At 63.0% G+C, this 23,765-nt stretch overlaps 1 protein-coding gene across 12 annotated transcripts in view; it reads right to left on the bottom strand.

The window, feature by feature from the left end:
* The window catches only part of FBRSL1 (fibrosin like 1), a 95,672-nt gene that overhangs the window by 20,155 nt on the left and 51,752 nt on the right, over positions 1 to 23,765 (bottom strand). For all 12 annotated transcript variants that reach the window (XM_058424967.1, XM_058424966.1, XM_032761844.2 and 9 more), the window contains exon 5: positions 16,582 to 16,611. In XM_058424967.1, coding sequence (XP_058280950.1) covers positions 16,582 to 16,611 — 30 coding nt within the window. The remainder of the gene's footprint in view (positions 1 to 16,581; positions 16,612 to 23,765) is intronic.

The raw sequence follows: 23,765 nt of genomic DNA on the forward strand, positions 1-23,765 counted from the left end.
TACGTGGGCACACTCTCGGGTACGTGAATGTGGGCACTCTCGGGTACGTGTCCGTGGGCACACTCTCGGGTACGTGAATGTGGGCACTCTCGGGTGTCTGTGGGCACACTCTCGGGTACGTGTCCGTGGGCACACTCTCGGGTACGTGTCCGTGGGCACTCTCTCGGGTAAGTGTCCGTGGGCACACTCGCGAACGTGTCCGTGGGCACACTCTCGGGTACGTGTCCGTGGGCACACTCTCGGGTACGTGTCCGTGGGCACACTCTCGGGTACGTGTCCGTGGGCACACTCGGGTACGTGTCCGTGGGCACTCTCTCGGGTAAGTGTCCATGGGCACACTCAGGTAGGTGTACGTGGGCACTCTCGGGTTGATGTACAGGGGCACGCACATTCTCGGGTGTGTGTACCTGGGTGGCAGTGTGTGCATGGATGTTTGTGTACATGAGCATCACGTGTGTGTTTACGTAGGTGCCCACGTGTCGGCATCTATGTTGGTGAAATTGTAGAATGGGTCTCGAGCTCATGTGTCCACCAGGAGAGAGCAGTCCCCTCTGGGAATGGCGGGGGTGGGGGGCACAAGAGACTTGGCTTAAACTCTCACATTTTAAGTTTTTACAAAGGAGACTGCATTCTGGTAATACCTGCGTAACTGAAATGTAACAATGACAAAGGTAATAAACAGCTTCACTGCTACCAGGGAGGGGCCAGCCAGGTTTGCCTAGTGAGCACGGCTGTGAGAGACCAGGGCGTGGGGAGCATCTAACTCGGAGGCTGGGTGCTGGGAGATGGGGATTCTGTGCTTGTCTGCCCCCTGATCTGTAACATGATCTGTGACTCTTAGGGTTAAAACAATAAAAAGGGATTTAGGAAGCTGGCTAGTGAAAAGTGCGCGAGACCCACAGCTCTCTAACCTGCTAAAACCTGGGAGTGCGGCCGGGCACGGTGGCTCACACCTGTAATCCCAGCACTTTGGGAGGCCAAGGCGGGCGGATCACAAAGTCAGGAAATCGAGAGCATCCTGGCTAACACGGTGAAACCCCGTCTCTACTAAAAATACAAAAAATTAGCCAGGCGTGGTGGCGAGCGCTTGTAGTCCCAGCTACTCGGGAGGCCGAGGCAGGAGAATGGCGTGAACCCGGAAAGCAGAGTTTCAAGCGAGCCGAGATCGCGCCACTGCCCTCCAGCCTGGGTGACAGAGCGAGACTCCGTCTAAAAAACAAACAAACAAACAAACAAAAACCCTGAAGGGCGAGGGCAGGGGCCCTCCCATAGCCAGGAAGCTCACCAGGGCGTAAGCCAGACCAGAGGGGCACTGGGTGCTGAGAAGAGGCCTGCTGTCCCCATGCCACAGCACACGTTTCCTATCACCCCAATCAAAATCCCAGGCAGGTATCTGGAACACATGCATTACTAGGTCCTTACTATGGGAGCTGCTTCCCCTGAATCCCACACGGCCCAGCCAAGGGAGCTGTGCTGCTTGCTGTTCAGGGCAGAGGGGAGGCGGCTCAGGGTCCACCGGGGCCTGGTGTGAAGCCAGGCCCAGCTGCCCAGAGGGACACCCGTGTCCAGCAACTGGCAGACAGATCAACAGTGAGCGCGTGGCCACATGACGCCCGCAGGTGGATCAACAGTGAGCGCGTCTGCCTCAGCCACACACGGAGGAGCTGTTGGCATGTGCTCCGTGAGCCTCAGAAACATCACAGGAGCCAAAGCCAGACCACAAAGAGCATGCAGCCGTGTGACCGTGAGCGCAGCCCCAGCCACAGCAGCCGAGGGGTGCAGGGGGTGCACAGGAGCTCGGGGATCCAGGGGCGACAGGGTGAGTGTACAGTCTTAGGTATGTGTCAGCCAGAGGGGTGCAGGGGGTGCACAGGAGCTCGGGGGTCTAGGGGCGATGGGGGTGAGTGTACAGTCTTAGGTATGTGTCAGCTGGAGGGGTGGATGGGGGTGAGTGTACAGTCTTAGGTATGTGTCAGCTGGAGGGGTGCTGGGGGTGGACAGGAGCTCGGGGGTTCAGGGGCGACGGGGGTGGGTGTACAGTCATAGGTATGTGTCAAAAAGCAAACCGCACACTTAAAATAGCTGCATTTACCGCAAAAATAAATAGGTGAATTTACCGCCAGTAAATGACAGCACTGGAAACCAACAAAAAGACGTGACACGATGCTGGGACGGACGGACAGACGGACGGACAGATGGAAGGAGATCCAAGAGCGGAATGAGAAGCCCAAGAGTTCCCACAGATGCCGGGAGGGACAGAGATCCACAGAACGGAATGAGGAGCCCCAGACACGTGGTGCAGCCTGTGGTGGCGAGGTGTGGGGTGCAGCCTGTGGGGGCCAGACGTGGGGTGCAGCCTGTGGGGGCCAGGCTGTGGGGTGCAGGCTGTGGGGGCCAGGCGTGGCTGTGGGGGCCAGGCTGTGGGGTGCAGGCTGTGGGGGCCAGGCGTGGGGTGCAGGCTGTGGGGGCCAGGCTGTGGGGACCAGGCGTGGGGTACAGGCTGTGGGGCCAGGCATGGTGTAGGTCCTTCAGAGCAAGCTCCTGTTTCACCCCCTATCTGAAAATAATTCCAGACAGATCGCAAACATAAAAGGGAAAAGCCATCAACGTATCAGAGAAGACCAGGTGTGGATTCCACCTTCTTGCTGGAATGGGAAGCCCTTCCCGGTCACGTCGCAAGAGCCTGAACCACAGAGAAGACCAGCAGGTCCATGCCTGTAAGATGGCAAGAGCCAGGAGGGCCTGCCACACCCACACGCGCCGAAAGGGCCCCTGCACAGGAGGAAGGTGGGCCCCTGGAAGGGAGCAGCGGTTGGGCCCCGCACGTTTGCGTGTTAAAGGGCTGCGGTGCGGCTGGTGTGAGGGGATGCCGAGCTCCCGGCACTGACGCTACAGGGTCTGCTCACTCTGTGCAGTTCCCGGGGTTGGGGAGGGGTCTGTCCACCTGCTGAGGGCCAGCAGGGGCGGGGGTCCTGCAGCCCAGCCTCCTGCTGGGTGAAACACCAACTCTATGTCCAGCGCCCCCAGCCACCAACCCCCAGGCAGTGAGGTAGGGCCTCCTTCTGAGAGGAGGACGCTTCTGCTCAGACCCAGCTCAACTATGCAGGGGCCGGGTCGGATGGAAGCTAGGAGACCCCGGCACCCCAGAAAGGGACCCTCCCAGCCCCAGCCCAGGGCCCCGATGACCCTCTCCCTCCTCCAGCCTTGCAGCCACCACCCCTAGAATCCTGGCTTGTTACAAAGAAAGAAAGACAGGAACCTCTCACCCCTAGGAAGCCAGGGGGCCCGGAGGTTGGGGCGTGTGGCTTTCTCCCCTCTGCTCGCCTCAACATCATCCCCCAGAAGTGTGGCTCCCATGGGGTCCGCCTCCACCTCCCTGCCCTGTCCGGCCACTGCTGGTGACCCAGGCTACGCAGTGACCATCCCAGCATCGGAAACAGGAAGGACTCCGAGAGAAACAGGAGAAATAGTGAACGGGCCTGTGCAGGTGGGCAGGAAGGAGTCCAGACCAGCCTTTGGGCCTCCAGGGGGCACTGGGGCTCCCCAGAAAGGCCTCGGCACCTCCTTGGCTGTGCCCATCCCCGAGCAGTGCCAGCACCAAATGCTCCCTTGAGCCAGGCCCCCAAATCTGGGCCCCTCACACAGCAAGGATGGGGATCCAGTGCTGCTCCATGCCAGCCATGAACCAGGCACTGAACACTCAGGCCTGCCACAGCCCCCTGGGGTCTCTCCTGGGCCTGCACCACCCTCCTGGGAGGCCTTCTGGACCCTCATCTGAGGGGCTGCCCCGTCTCTGGCACCCACACGGGCCCTCTTCTTGGCTGGAGTCCTGGATTTGAGTCGCCTCTTCACCAGGTGGCCCACCTGTTAACTGCCCCCTCTGTGGTTGGGGCAGCAGGCCTCACCACGCCACCAGGACTCGCCGGGGGCCAGGAAGGAGGCGAGTGCTGAGGCCTCCCAGGTGGACAGAGGGAGGAGAATTCAGCTTAGCCCGCGATTTGACGGCCAACCCAAAAGGCAGACCCCAAAGCACAGCCCCCAAAGCCGGCCCTCGTCTCTAGGGTAACCACAGGTGGAGCCCTGTCTGGGGCTCTGCTGCCCTCCACCTCACTGGGACCCAAACACTCTATTGGGTTCCACTTCACGTCCCAGGCTCGAGCACGAGCTCCCCAGGGCCACAAGGGGGCGCCCCAGACACCAGCAAAGCCAAGAGGGCTGCAGGGGAGGGGAGGGTCTCCCGCACGGGCCGCGCGGCTGGGGCCATCCAGCACCCATTCTGGTTACGCCACAGTGGGCCCTACACTTAGCAGACAAGTTTGCTCAGGGAAGCTGAGAATGGGTGCTCCAGGGGTCCTCGGCCCTAGCAGAGGCCCCAGAGGCAGCTGGCCTCCACCTCACAGTGAGAACCTGGACACCTGGCCAGGTGCAGCCACGCCCATCCGGGAGGGCTGAGAGCAGAACAGGGGCCCGCCCTCTGTGGGCCTGGCCCAGGCTCCAACCCCTTCCTAGACCACACACAGCAGCTGCACCTTCTGGGGCTCGTTCCCCCACGCGGTCCCTCAGCTCTTTCCCTTCTAGAACAGGGCTTCTGGCGCTGGCCAGCTGACCCAAAGGGGGTGGCAGCCCCAGGGGCCACTAAACTCGTGTTAACTTCTCAGCATGATCTGTAGGGACGTGACCCAGGCACGAGCAGCCGCCTCTGCCTCCTAGCCCGCGTGGGGTGGAGGGAAGGGGGTCACTCAAGCCCAGCGTACAGGTGGGAGGACTCCGGGCCCGCAGGCTCAGGGTCCCTGCGAAGAGGCAGCTGGGGCGCCCGGGCGAGCCTCAGCCCTCGCGAGGTGCACAATCCGGCGGCGGGCGGAGGTCAGGGCGCGCTTTGTCTGCGAGGACCCGACCCGCGGAGCAGCCTCGGCCAAACACGCGGCGCAGTCTGGGCCAGCCGCGCCCCGCCCCAGACAAAGAACTCCAACTCGGGGCAGGTGAGCGCGGCGCCGGGAACCCGGGTGGCCGATTCCGCACCGGGGCGCAGACAAAGGCGCGCGCCCCCCATAACGCTCGGCCCCGCCTCCACCCCCGGACGCCGGGTGCCCTGACCCGGGCCTGGGACCCTCGGCCGCGCCGCACCCCCGCCCGCCCGCCGCCACGTGCGCCCCCGGGAGGACGCGGTCTCCGCGCTCGGCTCCGGGAGAGGCGGGGTGGGCAGAAGGCCCGGGGATCTCGGGCGTCCGGCTCTTCTAGGGGGCGGTCGCTCCCCCTCCCCTGTCCCCCCGAAGTCCCAATTCCCTTTCCGGAGCCCGCAGGGCGCACTCACCTCGCCGGCGCCCCAGGCACTCGCCACTAGTCCCCGGGCCGGAGCCGGGCTGCATGGACGCGGGCGTGGAGCGCGGGCCCCGGGTGGCCCCGGCCGGTCCAGGCGACCCCTCTCCCCGCGTGCCCTGCTCAGCCGGAGCTCGGGCCAGGGACGCGCATGTCCGCCGCGCCGGCTCCGCGCGCTCTGGGCTCCCGGGCGGACGTCAGGCGCGGCGCGGGCCCCGAGGCGCCGGGCGCGGAGCAGGGCGCGCAGGAGGCGGGAGCGCGGGCGGGTCAGGGGCGGGGCGCCGGCAGACCCGACTAATCCAGCCCCGAGGCGCCGATCCACGCGCGCCCGCCGCCGGCCCGGGGTCCGAACGCGCTGCCTCCGATCGCGGCCACCCGGGGAAAGGCGCGCAGCGCCGGCCTCACTGAGCGCTGTGTGGGCGCTGCTCCTCTGGTCCTCACAAGAAGTCGTTACGGACACGTGCCACCCCGCTCCCAGAAGGGGAAACTGAGTCAGAAAGGGCGACAGCCGGGCGCGGTGGCCGGCGCCTGTAACCCCAGCACTTTGGGAGGCCGAGGTGGGCGGATCACTTGAGCCCAGGAGTTCGAGACCAGCCTGGCCAACATAGGAAGACTCCGTCTACAAAATAAAAAAATTAGCCGAAGGTGGCGGCATGCGCCTCTGGCCCCAGCTACTGGGGAGGCTGAGGTGCGAGGATCAATTGAGCCCGGGAGGTGGAGGCTGCAGTGAGCCAAGATTGCACCACTGCACTCCAGCGTAGGTGACAGAGCGAGACCAGGTCTCAAAAAAGGAAAAAAGAGCGACCTCATTGCCACTGTCGAGAGTTGGGACCTGAAAGGAGGAGCCCTTCCCCCACCCACCCGCTGCAAGCCCCGCCCTCCCTGGTCCTCGGTTTCTCCCTCTGTGAAACGGGTGTGCAAAGTCGGAGACGGCTCCAAGCAGCTGCTGTAGCTGCAAGCGGCTGCGCAGCGCACCCCCCAAGACCACCGCCCTGAACCCCCAGTGATTTTACACGTGAGGTGGCCGGGAGGGACAGGAAGCACCTGGCTCTCCCTTACGGTGGGGCGCTAGAACTGGGATCCAGGCCCAGCCATGGCTTCCTGCAAAGGCTGCTTATGTGCGCCTGACCAACCCAGACGCCCAGGCGGGACCCTTCCATCCCAGCGCCCACTCAAGTAGAAAACCAGGACACCAACTGTGAACTCAAACGCGATGAGTAAGGGAGGGAGGGTGCAGCTCTGGACCCGGCAGTCGGGAAGTGTTTAAGGACGGGTCCCCTCCAAGCTGCTGCGTGGCTGGCGGCACACAGGGAAGCAGGCACTGGTGCGGCCAGGGACAGACGACTTGGGCGCCGGTTTCGGGACTGAGGTGGGAGCTGGGGCCACGTTTCTATTTCTGGGCTTGGAAGGCCTGGCCCGGGCAGGGCCTATCCAAGGCGGAGCCCGCAGCCATTCAAACTGTGGGAGCGGCTCCCACACGGGTTCGATGGAGCCCTCTGCAAGCTGGATCAGCACTTTCTGTTCCCAAAGGCGCCAACGTGCGCAGGATGCCTCCAAGGGTATAGAAGGAATCGCCAAGGTCGGCCTCAGCCAGGGAGTTCCAGCCCTCAGGCTCTGTTTGAACTATTTACCAAATACACGCACTCCCTTTAGCAACAAGTCGCCCCCAAAGCTCTGCTGTTTCCTGCCATGAAAACGGCACGCGCTTGCGTCCACGCACACACTGTGTCCACACAGGCACTTCTGGGCGCACTGCGTGCCGCAAGCCACAGGGCCCTGAGGCCTGTACTCGTCTCACTGACGAGGAAACAGACATGCTGCTGGCGTGGCTGGTCTGTGGCAGAGCTGAGCTGGGCTGAGCCGGCAGACTGGCTGCAGGGCTCATGGCTCAGCAGGGATACTCCTCCAGGAAGGTGGTGGGCCACTCCTGAGATGGGGATGGGGCCGCTTCATTTGAGATGCATGGAGCCCTCAGGGATGTCAGGGTTAAGGCCAGGCCCAGGGCGCTGGCCTGGGCAAAGCCAGCCAGGAGGGGCCGTGAGGACAAAGGCTGTGAAGGGGCCCTGTGCCGACGTCATTTCTGTCCATCGGGGTCCAGATGGCGAGGCCCACAGAGAGGGAACGGGCGGGGGGAGGGGAGGAGAGAAGACAGACTCAGGCACAACTCTAGCTCAGCCCCTTCCTGCATGCCTGGCCCTGAGAGGATGCCATCCCCGGTCCCCTCTTCCGGGCCCTGCTCTGGGGACCCTGCAGATGCAGCCAGTGCATCCTCAGCCCCCTGAGAAGCTGTGCTGCCATCAGCTCCTTCTCTGGGTACAGGGCACGGGAGGCGGCTGCCCAGCAGGCCAGGGTCCCGCCAAGCTGTGCCCACTCTCCCTGCTGACTGGAGACCCCAGGGGGCTGGGGAGTTGGGGGAGCAGGAAGAAGGAACTGAGGGGCAGCAACTGGCCAGCTCCAATCGGGCTATGGCCAGTCTCAACGTGGTCAGCTCCTCTCTTGGGACCTCATCACTCGAATCACAGGAGAAGCCATCTTCCTCCCACAAACGAGGCTTCCAACCCCACTATCCAACCTCAGTCCTGAGGCTGCCTTCAGCACTGACCATCCTGGAACAGGCAGAGATCCTGGCCTGGGTCAACGGGGCCGAAAACCCAGCCCTGAGCCCCGCCCCACAGCCCTGTGCCCCAGTTTGGGAGTGAAATTAGACTCTGAGAACCAGGGGCAGGTCGGTTTTGTTTAGAAAGGAGAGTAGCTGTGATATGAAAGATGTAATGAGGTTAGAAGCCTAGAAGGAAGCAGAATGGGAATAGATTATCTGGAGAAAGAAAGGCATTCACCGGAGAGCACGCTGATATTAAATATCAAGCTTCCAGGCCAAATATACATAATCCAGTTAGGGACTGATGGTGGTGTTCAGAGGCACATCTATCCAGAGCTTATGGTTCAGAAACCAACACTGTAACTGCGTCTGTCACTGTTACGCAGCGGGGGGCCGGGGGTGTCATCATGGGAAGGCATGGGAAGGTGCTGGAGGCCCCAACCATTAACCACGGAGTGCAGGGCACACAGGGTCCTCTCAGCCATGCTGCCCCAGCCACCCCAGGACACCGGATCACCCTGGGAACCGCCCTGGGGGGCACCCAACCTCCATTCGGCCATGGTTAGCCGAGTACCGGGGCCAGGAGATGACAAGACTGCTTCCTCAAGGCTGCCACTCCGCGGGGCATGTGTCCTTGAATTGGGCTGTGTCCTCTCACGCCTGGAGAGGGGCCTCCCACACGACGGGGGTTGGGGGGCAGCGTGAAGGCCTGGAGAGGAGCGTCCCACAGGAGGGGGTTGCGGGGGCAGCAGGAAGGCCTGGATTGGAACCTCCCACAGGACGGGGGTTGGGGGGCAGCACGAAGGCCTGGAGAGGAACCTCCTACAGAAGGGGGGTGGGTGGTGGGGGCAGCAGGAAGGCCTGGAGAGGAGCCTCCCACAGGACGAACACTCAGACGCGCCCAGCAGGCTTGGGCCTTGAATGGTGGCGTAGGGGGTAGGGCCTGCGCCTGCTGTTGTTCGGCCTGTGCAGGCCACGGCCACGCTGGCAGTGTGGCTTTCCCATGGAACGACTCTGAGGTTCTGTCTGTTGCAGAGGTGTGAACTCTCTGAGCAAGGCTGTGGTGCACAGGTGAGGGGTAGGCCAGGCCCCCCAGGCCCGAGGGCGACATCAGGGGGAGCCCGGAGAACCGTGCACTCACCATCTCCATCCAGAATGTTGGGAGAAAAGCAAAAGCCAGAACCACCTATAGAGATGCTCAGATGCTACTCAGCATCCCTGGCGGCTGCCGGCCTGGAAATGCAAATCCCATTGAATTTCAGCTCCCAGGGAAAGTGCAGAAAGCACTGGAACTTCGCGGAAACACAGAAACCCAGGGAAAGCCTCTGAAGAGAGAGGACCCCAGGGGCTGGCGGAAGAGCCCAGGCATGCTGTGCCCGAGGCCCTGGATGGCAGCGCCTCCCCAAACCCCGAGGCCACAAGCGGCCCTGCAGGCTGATACACAGGCACGAGTGCCTGCGGGGAGAACGGTGGGGCCGCCTGCAGGCCCCAAGCCCACGCCCATCCCGACCCTCAGATGGGGCCCTCCCAGGTTATCCGGGTGGACCTAAATCCGAGGACTGGCGTCATTTTGAGGAGAGGAGACACAAAGACACACACAGAGGAGGGGCCACGTGAGGACGGACGGGGCAGAGATAGGAACGATGCAGCCACCAGCCAGGGACGCCAGAGTCAGCAGGAGTGGGAAGAGGCAGGAAGGATCTTCCTCTGGGGCCTCTGGAGGGAGCGTGAACCCAACACCATGATGCCGGACTTGTGGGTGTGGCCCCCACGCTCACGCTCGGGTGGAGCAGCTACCGTGGAGGCCACGGGACACCACGGCCCCATACTGCCTGCCAGAGAAAGCCGTGACCCCCCTCCAGAGATACGCCACGGCTACACTCCCACCCAAGGGAGAGCTGTGCACAGCACAGGTTTAACATTCGTGAAATATTAAATCACAGGAAACGCGTACCTCCCCCAAATGCATCGAATTCAGCCATCCCCACAGCTGTCCTGGGCAGGCGCTACTCCATTTTACAGGCAAGGAAACCAGGGCTCAGAAGGTCGTCTGCGGTGGAGGTCGCCCCCAGCAGGGGGGCAGGATGGGGCCAAAGGCCACACAAGCTTGTCTTCAGAATGTTTGGTTTCCGATTTCGAGATATAGTTCCAACCGCACATTTTATTTTTTTATTTTTTGGAGACAGAGTCTCACTTTGTCGCCCAGGCTGGAGTGCAATGGCGCGATCTCAGCTCATTGCAGCCTCCACCTCCGGGGTTCAGGTGACCATCCCTCCTCAGCCTCTAGAGTAGCTGGGATTACAGGCACGCACCACCACACCCCGCTAATTTTATATTTTTTGTAGAGACGGGGTTTTGCCATGTTGGCCAGGCTGGTCTTGAACTCCTGACCTCAGGTGATCCACCCACTTGGCCTCTTAAAGTGCTGGGATTACAGGCGCCCACCACCACACCCGGCTAATTTTTGTATTTTTAGTAGAGACGGGGTTTTGCCATGTTGGCCAGGCTGGTCTTGAACTCCTGACCTCAAGTGATCTTCCCGCCTTAGCCTCCCAAAGTGCTGGGATTACAAGCTGAGTCACCGCAACTGGCCCAATTGCACATTTTAGAAAAGCATTAAGATGCATATTTAACATCAATTAAGTTACATTTATTTAAACACACTCATCAAAACCCACCTTATGAAACATCCTTTCTGTGACACCCTGTTCTGTTCCAAATCCACTCTGGGCTGCTGTTTTCAGACCCCAGTTTCTACCGGTGCCCTGCAGTGACGCCCCCAGCTGGGCCTCCTGAGGGTGCAGGTTGCCCTCGAGGCTTCTGAGGCAGGGGCGGCACCTCCTCCACATGCCGGGGGTGAGGGCCCGAATGGGGGGCCCTTGTCGCTGCCCCCTGCCACTACCCAGGGTCTTCCGGTAACTGCTGACCCCTCTCAAGGCGGTGAGGCCCTTCCCGACGCTTGAGGGTCTGACGCCCGCTGCAGTGTTCGTGGGACCCCCGAGGTGCCCCGTGGCGACCAATGGCTCTGGGACTTCTGGGCTTCCGGTGCGTCCTACATCTTCCTTTGCTGTGACGGGGACACCACGGGGCCCTCAGGACGATCCAGGCTCTGTTCTTGGAGGCCTGTGAGCGAGGCTAGGCCTGTGGAGCGGAGCAGCTGCCCAGGTACAGCCAGGTGGGGCCTCTGAGGCTGGGAAAGGCAGGACACCAATTCCCCTGAGGTGGGTACCTTGACTTCAGCCTGGTGAGACCCATCCTGGACCTCCAGCTCCACCGCCGCCATCAGCTCGTGCCATTTTGAGTGACTGTGTTTACGGTGACTTGTTACAGCAGCTGTGGGACGCTGAGACCCCCTCGCACCCCCGTTGCCCTGAGTCTCTGACGCCACTGCCTCAGCCAGGCCCCGCTTCTGCTGGGACCAGTGCAGAAGCCTCGCTGGCTATTGAGCCTTTGATCTGAGGACCCAGGTGCTCGCTCTGTGGTGGTCTTGGTCTCGGTCCTCAAAGGGACGGACACGTCCGCATCTTGTGCCTGTGCCCTCAGTCCCTCCGCCTGGCTCCAGTGAAGCCTGAGTGCCAGCTCAGGGTGGGGCGCCGTCCCTTCCTGTCCCCAGCAGGCCCCCACCAAATGCCGAGTTCTACCAAGTGGGACCCAGGCAGGCAGGGCCCCGCAGCCTGCCACACAGAGAGCAAGATGGCCTGTCTCGGGGACCCAACCACCCAAGGCCCCCACTCCCCACTGAGCCAAGCCTCTCAAGGCCCTTCTGGGCTCAGCAGCCCCAGCTCAAAGTGCAGGCTCAGGCAGGAGGGTGGCGGCTTCACAACTCCACACACCCTGTGAGGTCACCCCATGGTCACCCGGTGTGGGCAGGGTCTGTGTCCAGCAAAGGGAGTCCTGGCCCACGTTCACCAGAGACGGTGGCGCCTGGGACGCCGCTCCCTGCACTTTTGTCCCTAGGGAAGGATAGATGGGCCTCCAAAGCCCCCAGGAAGGTGCTCCCAGGAGTGGGCTGGGGTGGGTGGGTGTTAGTCACACACAGAGGAAGGCCTCCGTGAGCCACAGACACGCAGCAACCCTTCCTCAGAAGGTGCCCGGCCTGCCGGCGGCCAGATACAACAAAGGCGCAGCCCGCACACTGGGCTGCTGTTGAAATTTCCCAGGACCCCACGGAGGCCTAGCAACTGTGGGGTGAGTGTCCATGGCAGGGGCCTCCAGCCTGTCCAGCTGTCCATGGGGTGAGTGTCCATGGCAGGGGCCTCCAGCCTGTCCAGCTGTCCATCCATCCTTCTGTCTGTCCCGCGGGGTGAGTGCCCCAAGGCAGGGGCCTCCAGCCTGTCCAGTCGTCCATCTGTCCCTCTGGCTGTCGTGCTGGTAGTGCCTGAACTCGCAATTCCCAAGAACAAGAACCTACGAACTTCAGTGACAAGAAGGCAGAGGTTCAGAGAGGACCCAGTCAGGCACAGCGCCCCACTGGAAGGAGGGTCTGCTGGGGAGGGGCTGGGTGTGGAGGACTGGCTGGCCTCCAGCCCTCTGGGGACTGTGCTTGGGGTGGTGGGCAGTTCTCTCCTCTGCCCAGGCCCCACTGTGGCCCCATTTTGCAGACAGAACATGGAAGCTGTGGATGGTGGGCTGCCTCCGGGGTCGGCCCCACGCCATGTCAGACCTCATGCCACTGTCCCCAGCCCTGCCCCTTCCAGGCTGGTGCTCTTGGCCGAGGCCCAGCACTGGGGGTGCTTCCTGGTGGGCTTCCACAGACGGGCCACACAGCCGACCCTGGAGGTGGCCGTGGCGGCTGCCGGCAGCAGGAGGAGCAAGGCTGCCACCACCACCTGGTGGCTGCCTATGGAGTCCCATATCGCTCTTCACCCCACACTTTTCCAAGGAAAAAGTGGTTAGACACAAACTGCAGACTTGCAAAGGGGCCGTCTGGCAGTGCCCGAGCCTCCCGTCAGCGGCCAAGGAGCCTCCCGCCAAGGGCCAGGAGGCTGCAGCCTCTAGGGAGGGGCGGCTGGGCAGGCACAGCATGAGGGAGGTGGTGGAGAGGTGTCTTGGTCAGTCTGTTCACGTGGAGGAAGGCTGTCCCAAAGTCTCCACCTTGATTGGCAAGAGAGCCCAGGGTGAGTCCCCAAGAGGTGGCTGGCCTGGTGGGAGCTGGCACCCCAGACCAAGCTCAAACCCGCAGGTGTGGGATAAGATGTGGAAGCACACTGGCCTGAGACGTGCGCCCGCGCCCTCCCCACCACTCTGTCCAGGAGGCTTCTTCGGGGTGCACTGCCACCTGCCCCGGCGTCCGCTTCTGCGGGCAGGGCTGTTCCCTGCATGGCTGCTGGGTCAACGCCCACAGACCCCACGCAGGATGCTGTCTGTGGCTTCTCCATCTTCTGTCCACCGGGAGCGGCCAGGCCACGTGCGCAATGGGCTTCCCAGGTCTGAGTGAGGTCTCTGGGGGTCCCTGTAAATGTGGGCACTCGGGGACCTTCCTTCCACATCCAGTTCACAGACGGGTTCCACAGAAGCCCAGGGCTGCTGAGGGGCTCTGGGCACTGCTGATGCGAAGCGCCCCCACGTTCCTGCCTCAGAGCCGGGAATTCTGCCATCTGGAGCCTGCAGGGCTCTGTCCCTCCTGCTTCTCCCGCCTGCTCCCTGGCAGGGGTGCCGGCCTCGCACAGCGGTGCCCAGGGACAGAGATCTGGGTGCCTCTGCTCCCAGCGGGTAGGGAGGAGGGCTGGGGACGGCCAGTGGGGCGCTGGCTGACTTCCCACACCTGCCTACGCCTCTGTGTGCGTCTGGATGGGCTCCACGCACACCCTCCGCCCAGCCTAAGTTCCTGAGCCCCTGAACCCAGCGCTGGGCAGAGAAGACCAGGAGGGACCTGAGGCCTCTGCCCTCCCAACTCTCCCAAACTCAGGACGCTAATTTCCGAGCATCAGGGGCTGGATGCCACGGGGAAACGGAGACGTCTGGACGGGGGTGTCCTATGGTGCAGCATCTCATGCACTCAGAGGGAAACGGAAACTCCTGCTGTGGGCTCTGGGCTCCTCCCTCTCGCTCCGCTGCAGCCTGGGATGCACTGCCGGCTCCCAGAACGCACCAGGGTCGTCCCCACCTCTGGCTTCTGTCTTGAGTCAGCCTGGGACACACCCCTCAGAGCACGCCCCAAGGCCACACAGAGACGGACAGGCTGACGGGCCAACAAGGAGAGGCCCCTGCGGTTTTCCTGGCCCACCCTGCTGCTCTGCCCGGCCTCGAGGAGCTGCCCCCCAACAGAAGCAAACGGGGCCATAGGCAGGTCCCACCCACTCTGCCAGCACTGTGCCCCTTGTGCGCCGGCGCTCAGACCTTGCTGCAGCCAGAAAGAGCCACCATCACGGGGACTCAGTGTTTGGCGGAGCTGCCTTCTCTGTCCCCGCCCCACCAGGCCTCTCTGCTCTCTCCAGAGTGGGCGTGACTCGAAGTGCTGCCTTGGAGAGAGGCTGGCAGCCCCTCTCTGCTCCCCTGCCGTCCTCCGCAGCTCCTCTCCCTCCCCTGCTGTTCTCCTCAGGACCTGTGGCCACCACAGCCCTGGAAGCCCCAACACGGCCCCAACGACACGGAATGCCGACCTCGCCCGCCGGGACCCTCCGTGTGCAGAGCCCTGGACTGGACTCAGCCTCCCGGACACCGCCTAGAGCTGGTCATCTCCCCTGGGGCTGCTCGGGTGTCTCAGAGATAAACGCCCCAGTGTGCAGCCTCCACCTGACCCTTCTAGAACCCTCTTTCAGCCTGTGCTCTCCTATGGACCCCTCGGCCTCCAGCCCAGGCCCGGGCACAGGCCGCCTCACTGCAGGCACGGCCTGCACAGACATCATTTGGGTCTCGGAGGCTGGCGTTACCCTTGGTTGCTGGACATGGGGGGTGTGCAGTTATGGGGGCGGCTGTCAGCCTTCCCCGCCAGCATCGCCGACTCCACGTGGACCTGGCCTCTGGGGCCGCGGGCGGCTTTGCCTCATCTCCGTAAGGCAGGCGGGGAGGGGAGAGGGAGCCCCCAGCAGGCCCCAGCCTCCCGAAATCCCCTCCTTCCTGCCTGTCTCAGAGCAGCCCTTGGTTGTCGAGAGTGTCTTCCCCAAAAACTGCTTTTAAATGAAAGGAGGTGGGGAGGGGGTGAGCGGCTATTTCCCGGGTGCCTGTGACCTCATTTCATTCCTGAGATCAGGACGAAGGTCACTCCTCTGAAATGTTAGGCCTGTCAGGGTTCAGGCGCCGGAGCTGTGGGCAGGGGCTGAGGGCCATGCAGAGCCACGCGGGGTCCCGGGTGAGGACACTCCTGTGGGCGACCACCAGGACGCGTCCCCAACACTGTCCATCCGTGGACGGGCGAGGAGAGGTGTGTTGGGCGGGGACATCGTGGCTAGAAGCAGCCCAGGAAGCCGGAGTCCCAGACATGGCTGAGCCCGGCATTGCGGCCCATGCGGCACCTGCCCCAGACCCCAGGCCGCGGCGACGGGAGAAGCCAGCACAGCCCGGCCTCTGGCTTCCATGGCAACTTACCTTGACTTCTTGGTGCATCACAAACTGAACCAACCGCCCAGCCCCTCCTCCCCCGGCCACCGCCACTGACCCCAATATCTGGACCCCCACCGGGCCCTCAGCTGTGAGACCCCACAGACCAGACAGCTCCTACCAGGCCACGGGCCACCGTGGGCGTCCCCAACCCCTGTGCAGACCCCTCATAGAACTGTTCCATTCATAAAAACCTGCCTGAAAACCCAGGGCAGCGTCTCCCTGGCCCACGGCGAGAATCGTCGCACACATGCAGTCCTCCTTGGGCCTCTGCAGGGCCGTCCCTGAGGCCGGGGTGTCCATTCCCCTGGCACATCTGGCAGGGCCCTCACCCCCATCCAGGTGCCCCTGGGTAGCCCTTGGCCGTCACAGGGGGACAGTGAGGTGCACTGGTTACGGGCCAGGACCTCGCGCTGCCTGCCTGGCCTCCTCACCCTCCCAGGCCTGATGCTCCTCGGCCACAGCAGGTGACGGTTCCTTCCCGCAGGGCTCCGGGGCAAGTGGGGCAGGCCTGGGCCCTGGAGCTGCCCTGGGGCAGAAGGAGAGCCCCCCAGAGGCTGCTCCGAGGCTGAGGGGATGTGGCTCAGGGGCTGCTCGGGGGTTTCACTCCTGCTCAGGCTGCAGGAATCCTGCACTAGGGGGACTGGATTGCTCCTGAACACCGAGGGTGACTATGATGTGGTCCCAGGCATCTACCTCCTGGTTCTGGGGGCCACCGGGTTTAGGGTGGGGGCTGGGCTCTGCCCCCGCTCCCTCAGGACTGATGGGGCCAGTCCTGGGGCACAGGCCCAGCTGCCCTCTGCTGCCCAGGAGCTGGAGCTGATGTGCCCGACCCCACGGCAGCCCTGCCCAGGGCACCCTCCTGGCTGGGGCAGCACTGATGCCCACCTGGACCTGTGTCCCGCCAGCCACGGTACCAGCTCCAGCCCTGGACAGGCTCTTCCACAGCCTGGAGAGGCCGGCACCCCCACACCTGGGAGGCCACAAACCCCCTGCACCCACTGGGCGGGGGGATCCCCCCAGTGCCCGACCTTCTGCCTGGTCTCCAGGGCCCACCTCACAGGGCCAAAGTCAGCAGGGGAGGGCAGGGCCATCAGCCGAGCCCAGGAGGAGGACGCTGGGCTTACCTTGTCGTCCGGGCCGCTCTCGCTGTCACACTGCAGGGACAGAGAGACAGAAGTGAGTCGGGGCCCCACCAACCAGTGTCACCCGCCCGGGGCATGGCGGCAGCCAGGCTGCAGGGGCACAGGTGGGGCGGCCCTGGCTGCTGCCAGGAGAGGGAGGTGCCAGCAGGCTCAGGTGGTCGGGGCGGTTAGGAGGAACCTGGGCCAGGGCCCGGTGCTGCACCAGGCAGACCGGGATCACAGCCCCCCCAGGTGGGATGGACAAAGGGGCACAGCCAGGCCGACTCGCCAGCGGTGGGGACAAGACTGGCCCTGCAGCCTGAGAGGAGCCCTCACTGGCCAGACCCTCAGAGCAAGGCGGCCATGAAGACCCCCATTGTGGGCCAGCCAGAGCCTTCCTCACACCAGGAAGGAGGGCAGCCTCCGGCCCAGGGCAGCCCCACTGTCCCGTGACCCCCCGAGGGGATCGATGGCACCACATGGGCTGGGAGATCCAGGCACCCCAGCTCCTCATGGTGGGCAGAGCCTGGTCAGGACAGCCGGGGGCAGAGGAGGGGCTGGCAGCACATGGAGGGCCACGGCCGCTCAGGGTTAGACACTCGATGCCAGCGCCATTTGTCAGCTTGGCTGGTTAGGGTGGGGGTGTGATAATCCCAAGCACAAATCCGTTTTCCATTTTCAGTAAGCAGAGCTTTACGAAGAACACGCCGACTGCAATGTCCCCCAAAACAATCAAAAGCGGAAAAATCCCTTTCTGGCAACTGCAATTATGAGGAATTCACGTCGAATGAATGACATGGCGGAAGAATAAACCCCCCAGTGCACGGAGGGTGGTGAGTGCCAGCAGGACGTGTGGGCGGCGCCCTCCTGTGTGGAGCCCACTGGGTTAATGCAGGGAACCGAATGCACGGCCACCCTTCATGTCCAGCCGCGGCTGCAGAGTGTTCAGTGATGGAGTTCACGGTACGGTGTGAAATGTGCTTTAGCAGACACTCTGCAGCCAGAATGTGCTGCTCCCAGCCCATGACGAGTCACACTCCAGGTGGCTCCTACTGGTGGGATCCCAGCTGGGACCCCTGGGGAAGCCGGGCAGCTGGGGTGGGCCTGTGGGGGGGTCTCCTGAGGCTGACAGGCTCCCCCAGGCTGTCTGTCCCGGCTGTGTGCTGCCCTGGTGGGCTGGGCCAAGACCCCCAGGGTGGGTGTCCTTTCCCACACAGAGAAGGAAGGTGTGAGCCTCTTCTGGCTGCACAGTTGTGGCCAAGCCTTCTCCTTGGGTCCCCCCTGGTCTGGCCTTTTAGCTGTGGCCAAGCCCTCTCCTAGGGTCCCCCCTGGTCTGGCCTTTAGGGTGAGAGGCAGAGGAGAAGGGCCTCAGTCCCACCCGCACCCGCCCAGCCGGGCCCACCACACAAGCACTGAGGGCTCCAGGTCAGAACCGGGCCCACCCCGCCCCGGAGGCCACAGGTGTGGAGCTCACCAAGGACTGGGCCACAGGACCCCCACATGCAGACCCGCTTTGCTGGCGGCCCTGGGCCCCTTGAGGCCTCCATCTCCCCTGCTGTGATACGGGCGGGCCTTGGTGTTTGGTGAGGAAAGTATGAAATGGAACTGCCCAGGCTCAGCCAGGAGCAAAGGAAGCAAAGACCAGGATGTGGGGCAGGGGAGAGCCACGAGCTCCTGCGGGGAGCGCAGGGGAGGGGAGGGACATGCCAGAACACGCCAGGGCTGAGGGGACCAGCAGGGCCGGAAGAGGGCAAAGCAGGAGCCTAGACTGTACCAAGGGTGCCCTCTGACACGGGGAGCCTGGGGAGGGCAGAGAGGGAGTGCGCCCTGGAGGCGGGACAGGAGGCAGCCCCGCCAGCATCCGGAGGCCTGTGGGGGCGTCAGGTGCCCTTCTGGCCTCACAGTGGGATTTCTGGGGACCCCCAGCAAGGCCTCTCCCTACTGAATTTGCGCTGCAGAGCCTTTGACTTGGAAACTGCAGTCCCACCAGACTGTCAGGGTTCTGGCCAATCAGGCCTCGAGAGCAGCCTGACACTTGGGGCCACATGGGTGCACCCGTGGCCTGGGGGCCACCTGCCCAGTCTGGCGTCTACTCTTGTCCCCACACTCAGATCCCTGCTTGAGCCTGGGTTGGCCCCAAAACCCATGGGCCGGAGCCAGCAGCTCCCACAAGCCCGGACCTGGTTACAGATCTCCCCATGGGTTTCAGGTCTGCGGCTGGACCCAGCCAGGCTGACCGCACAGGCGAGGGTTTAATGTATCCAACAGCAAAGAGACACTGAGGGGTGCTTTCCAGCAAGTGCACAAGAGGACGCTATATGGATCCTCTAATTAACCAAACAGCACGGCACTGTCAGCCAGGCGCAGGCAGGGGCGTGAATGAATTCATGTTATTAAGTCCTACTGAATTAATGTTTAACTGCAGTGGAGTCGGCATTGAATGAGGCAATTAATCAGGGTGAGCAGAAAAGGAGAGACACATCCACCTCTCGGGGGCTGCCCAAGTGAGGCTACCTTTCACGGGGCTGGGGCTGGGCTCGGGGGCTCAGGAAACGTCACCCTGGTGTGGGTCTGGGATAGGCAGGAATGCCTGGGAGCAGAGGACAGACCCCAGGCCCCGAAGGGACATGCTGGGCATGGTCAGGAGGCCAAGACTCAGGCTCCAAAGACGCCCGCTCTGTGCCACACGGCCCCACGCTGGGCGAGGCCCTGAGCTCTGTGTCTCAGTTTATGCTTCTGTAAATAGGAACAACTTACAGGGTCGTCCCTTACGGCTCATAGGGTTAGTGTGTGGCTTAAATAAGTGAATATGTGCAAAACACTAAGGCAGTGCTTGATATACAGTCAGTGTACATTATACACATATGATGATATCATCACAACCATCACCATCCTCATCACCATCACCCTCATCACCATCACCATCACCCTGACCACCGTGTTCACCATCATCCTCACCATCGCCACCATCACCACCACCATAATCACTATCACCAATGTCACAACCATCACCATCACCATTGTCATCACCATCCTCACACTACCACCATTATCGTCAGTATCGTCATCCTCACGTCACCATCCTCCTCAACAGCACTACCATCCGTTATCTTCACCACCAGCACCATCGTTACCATCAGGTCACCATCACATCACCCTCATCCTCACCACCAGCATCACCATCATCGTCTGCCCACAAAGCCAAGAACGAGAAGATGCCATTTACCCTGGCGTAGGTGAAGTCCTGGTCTGGGAGTTTTAGAGTCTCTTAGCCCTGGCAGTGCTCACGCTTGTCTATGACCCTGACAGCCAAGGCTGGAAAGCTGAGCCTTCCTGCAGCCACAAGGAGACCCTGACATCAAGTCTCTCCTTCTCTGCTTGTCCTGAGCTCCAATGGCAGCCAGCAGGCAGCAGCTCCCCGTACCATGGTCTGCCAGCCTCCAAGGCCCCTGAGTCTGTCGAGCCTCACCATCCAATAATGGCCCTCGTGACCACTTCTCAGTGCTTGTTCTCTGCACCCATGCCCTCAGTCAGTCTGGTTTTAAGCCGCACCGAGGCTCGGGGCCCCTAGACCGCTTAAACCCGGGTGCCTGGGGTGGGGAGTAGCAGCGGGTGATTCCGGTGAGTGGCCGTGGGGGCAGGCTCTGCCCCCGAACCACTGGGCTCTGTTCCTTCCTCCTGCCCAGAGCCGCGGCCCTCACATCTAAGGTGCGGGGTGGCCAGAGGCAGGCACCCGACAGGGGTTCCAGGCCACTCAGCAGTGCCAGTCAGAGGCCAGGTGGGAGCCAGGGCTCCCCACCCCAAGCCCACAGCTCAGCTCCCCCAGGCCCTGGGAAGCTCCATCTGCCCCACCTCCATCCCGGGCTGGGTGTGAGAGCCGCGGTGGGGCTCGGAAGCATAGGCACCTGTTTCGTCCTCGGTGAGAGTGGCTTCCCCGACCACCCCGGGGGCCACTGCGTGTCACTGTATTCACAGATGTGGCTGTGCAGTGGGGACGCCTAGCACCTCCAGGCTCCATTAGCGGCCTTCCCAGACCCTCACCCGTGGGTGGACAACGGCCTTCAGACATGGCTTTTAGAGCCACAAGCTGGGCAGGGGGGCACATGGGCTTGGTTTGGCCCGATTTATTTTTTTAAAATTAGCTGCCAACATTTGGGCACCTGGAGACTTCTCATGAGCACTGATGACTGCTTCCTGCTGAGAACAAGAAACTGCATCCCCGCGTGACAGTTCCCTGTGGGCTCCCGACACCTCCCCCAGCTTCTGGGCCCCAGCCCTGGGGTGTCAAATGCTGGGCATAGCCCAGAGTTAACATGCACCCCCTGGAGCTCGGTCTGGGCAGGTCCTGGCCCCACTGCTTCGTGGATACTGGACACCGTGGCAAAGGTCTCTTCGTTTCTCCGAGCCTCAGTTTCCTCATCTGCAGAGACAGAGGCGCCTTCATGGGGCTTCTGAGTCAGAGGAGGCAACGTGCGTGGCAGGCTCGGGACAGCAGCCGCTGGCGGCCAGGCTTCATAAATGGGAGCTGCCATCAGTGTCATCTTCACTGTCATTGTCACCACCACTGTACCAACCCCTCCCCCTTCCCTCATCCCTCAGAGGCATCTGAGCCCACCCCACAGCCGGGCACGGGCCCTGCCAGCTGGCAGTGCACCCTTGCTACCCGAACAGCCTGGAGGGAGCTTGGCCCCCATCACCCAGGCCTCCCTGCACCCCTTCCAGACCCTGGGTGGCTACGGGCTGGGGTTGGGGCTGCCTGTCAGCCCCACACATGGGGAGACACAAATCAGCACGGCTATTAGGCAGCAAAGGACACGCGCCTTCCCTTCCCGGCGCAAGCGTTAATTACGGCTTTGCTGCGCTCAGGGGCCGCCTGATCCCACTGCTCAAACAAAGGCATGAAAAATTCATGAGCAGGGACCCTGCGTTGAGGTCGCTGCTCCCAGGAGTCCCTCAGTGTCTGGGCCCCGACCAGGCAGGGTGGGGAGGAGACAGGAGACAGAGGGGCCAAGGGGCTGTCCTGGGGAGGGTCTAGGCCCAGCATTGGGGGAGGGTGCTGGAAACACTGCCAGCCTCTGCTTCCACCTCCCCAGCTTCCATCCAGGAGAGCTGTCTGGGCCTGGTGGGTGGGAGAGGGGCTGAGGCAGGGCCAGTGAGGGCTGGGTTTCTGCCCTGAGGCACTGCATGAAGGTTCCCGAGCAGAACTACCTGGGGCAGGGGGCCCTGACCCCTCCACACCAGCAGAAAAAACGCCCCAACAACATGGGCACCTGCACCAACCTGAGGTACCTCTAACAGCGGCAAGGCGTGGGCAGGACGGAGTGGAAAGGCACGGCCTGAGTGTTGGGTGAGAGGCCGAGCTGCTGGGAACACCGGTGTGGAAGCCCCACCCTGGCTGAGCTCGTGTGGCCCAAGTGTGCACACGTGTCCTCCATGGGGCCCTGTTGAGCCATGCGTGCACACTCAGGTGCCCGGGGATACGAGGAGCATCTGCCGTGTGCACGTGTGCCGTGGCGCGTCCTGTGTGTGCCAGTTCCTGGCCTCTCCCTGTGCCATCTGGTCATCCTGCCCTTGGTGGCTTCTGCCCTCAGTGTCCTGCCACGTGTCCCAATGTCTGTATGTGGAACGTGGGCGCCTCAGGACCTGCCACGGAGCCACGTGCCGCTGAGTGGGGAAAAGGGCCACCTGCGCCGACTGTGCTGGGCCCTCGTGGGGCAGACGGCAGCTCGGCTGCTTCACCTATTGTCTGAACCTGCAGCCCAGAAACCCCAGCTCCCTGGATGGCTGAGGGCAGTGGGGGGAGCGGCTCTGGAAGGGATGGGGCAGGAGCATGAGTGGCGGTGGGCCCCGTGCCCTGCCCTGTGGGACCCCATCTTCCCAGATGGCAGTGCCAAGGGCCCCCCCTTCATTTGGGCTGCATGCTCGGCCGGGATATGCAATGCATTCCAACCAAGCGATTTGGCTGAAATAAAGGGCAGGGGCTGGTGTGGCACCGGCAGCCCCCAGGGCTGAGAGCAGCTGGGGTGGTTTCAAGTTGAGCTTCACACTGTGTGAAATGTCTCACGATTGGAAAGGTCATTCTCAGTCCCTTTTGGCCGCCTCAGTCCTGTGAATCCGCACCCCTCCACCGTGTGGGCTCAGCCCAGGCTCCACTTCCCTTCCCCTCCATGGGCAGAACTGGGCTGCCTGGGGGGGCGTGGCCAGGTGGAAGCCACCTGTGCACTCACCCCATGCAGCCGGGCAGCCGTCCCCGGGGTTGGGGGGGGTGCGTGACCTCCGGGGGGGGGCTGCTGGCCCCTCGTGGGCAGGAGGTTACGGGTGTGGGTGCTGGAGCTGCAGGGCCCAACTCTGGCACTTGAGGGTGAGGCGCCTTTGGCCTTCCACGGTACTGGCACAGAATGGATGGGTGGGGCCCACTGAGTGGATTTGCACCTGATGTGCCTCGGGGTAGGGGTGTGGTGGGAGGCTGTGCCCCCAGTGTCACAGCAGTATCAGCCCATTTCATAGGTGAGGAAGTAGAGGTTCAGAGGGAAAGAACTTTCTTCAGCTGCATGGCTACTCTGCAAGGGCCTGGAGCTGAGCCCAGGACTCACAGCTGGGGATCTGGGGATCTGGGCTTGTGGGGCCATAGGTGTGGGGCTGGGAGCCCTCCTGACATCAGGGAGGGCCCCCCCGGGCGAGGCAGGTGCAGTGAGCAGTGGGCTTGCCCTGGAGCCTGGTTCCAGGTGCTGATGTGGTGAGCCCAGAGCAGGCGCCACACACACCACAGGCGGCTCGGAAGCCCACGGGATGGCTGGCAGGGACAGTGTGCGGTGCTTGGGTCAGGGGGCATGTGGAGCCCACTGAGAGGGGATGTCTGGCCTCCATTCTGGCAGGGTTGGGTGCAGGAGACAGTGTGGGGCTGGGCTCTGCTGCTGCACCAGGCCAGATGGAGGTGTGCCAGGGACTAGGGTGGGTAGGTAGCCGGGGCCAGGGTGGGTAGGCGGCTGGGACCAGGGTGGGTAGGTGGCCGGGACCAGCTGGGTGCACTTTCAGGGTGACCCACAGGGAATGGGGCCCAAGGCCGAGGGGAGGCGGCACCTGGCGGGAGGGACCTGGGGTCAACTGAGAGAGGGCTGGGGGGCAGGACTGGGTGGGTGGGGACACGGGCCTGGGAGACTGGAGTGGGTGGGCATGGGGCTGGAGTG

The sequence above is a fragment of the Hylobates moloch genome, unplaced genomic scaffold, assembly GCF_009828535.3.
Source record: "Hylobates moloch isolate HMO894 unplaced genomic scaffold, HMol_V3 SCAFFOLD_12, whole genome shotgun sequence".
NCBI classification, from domain to species: domain Eukaryota; kingdom Metazoa; phylum Chordata; class Mammalia; order Primates; family Hylobatidae; genus Hylobates; species Hylobates moloch.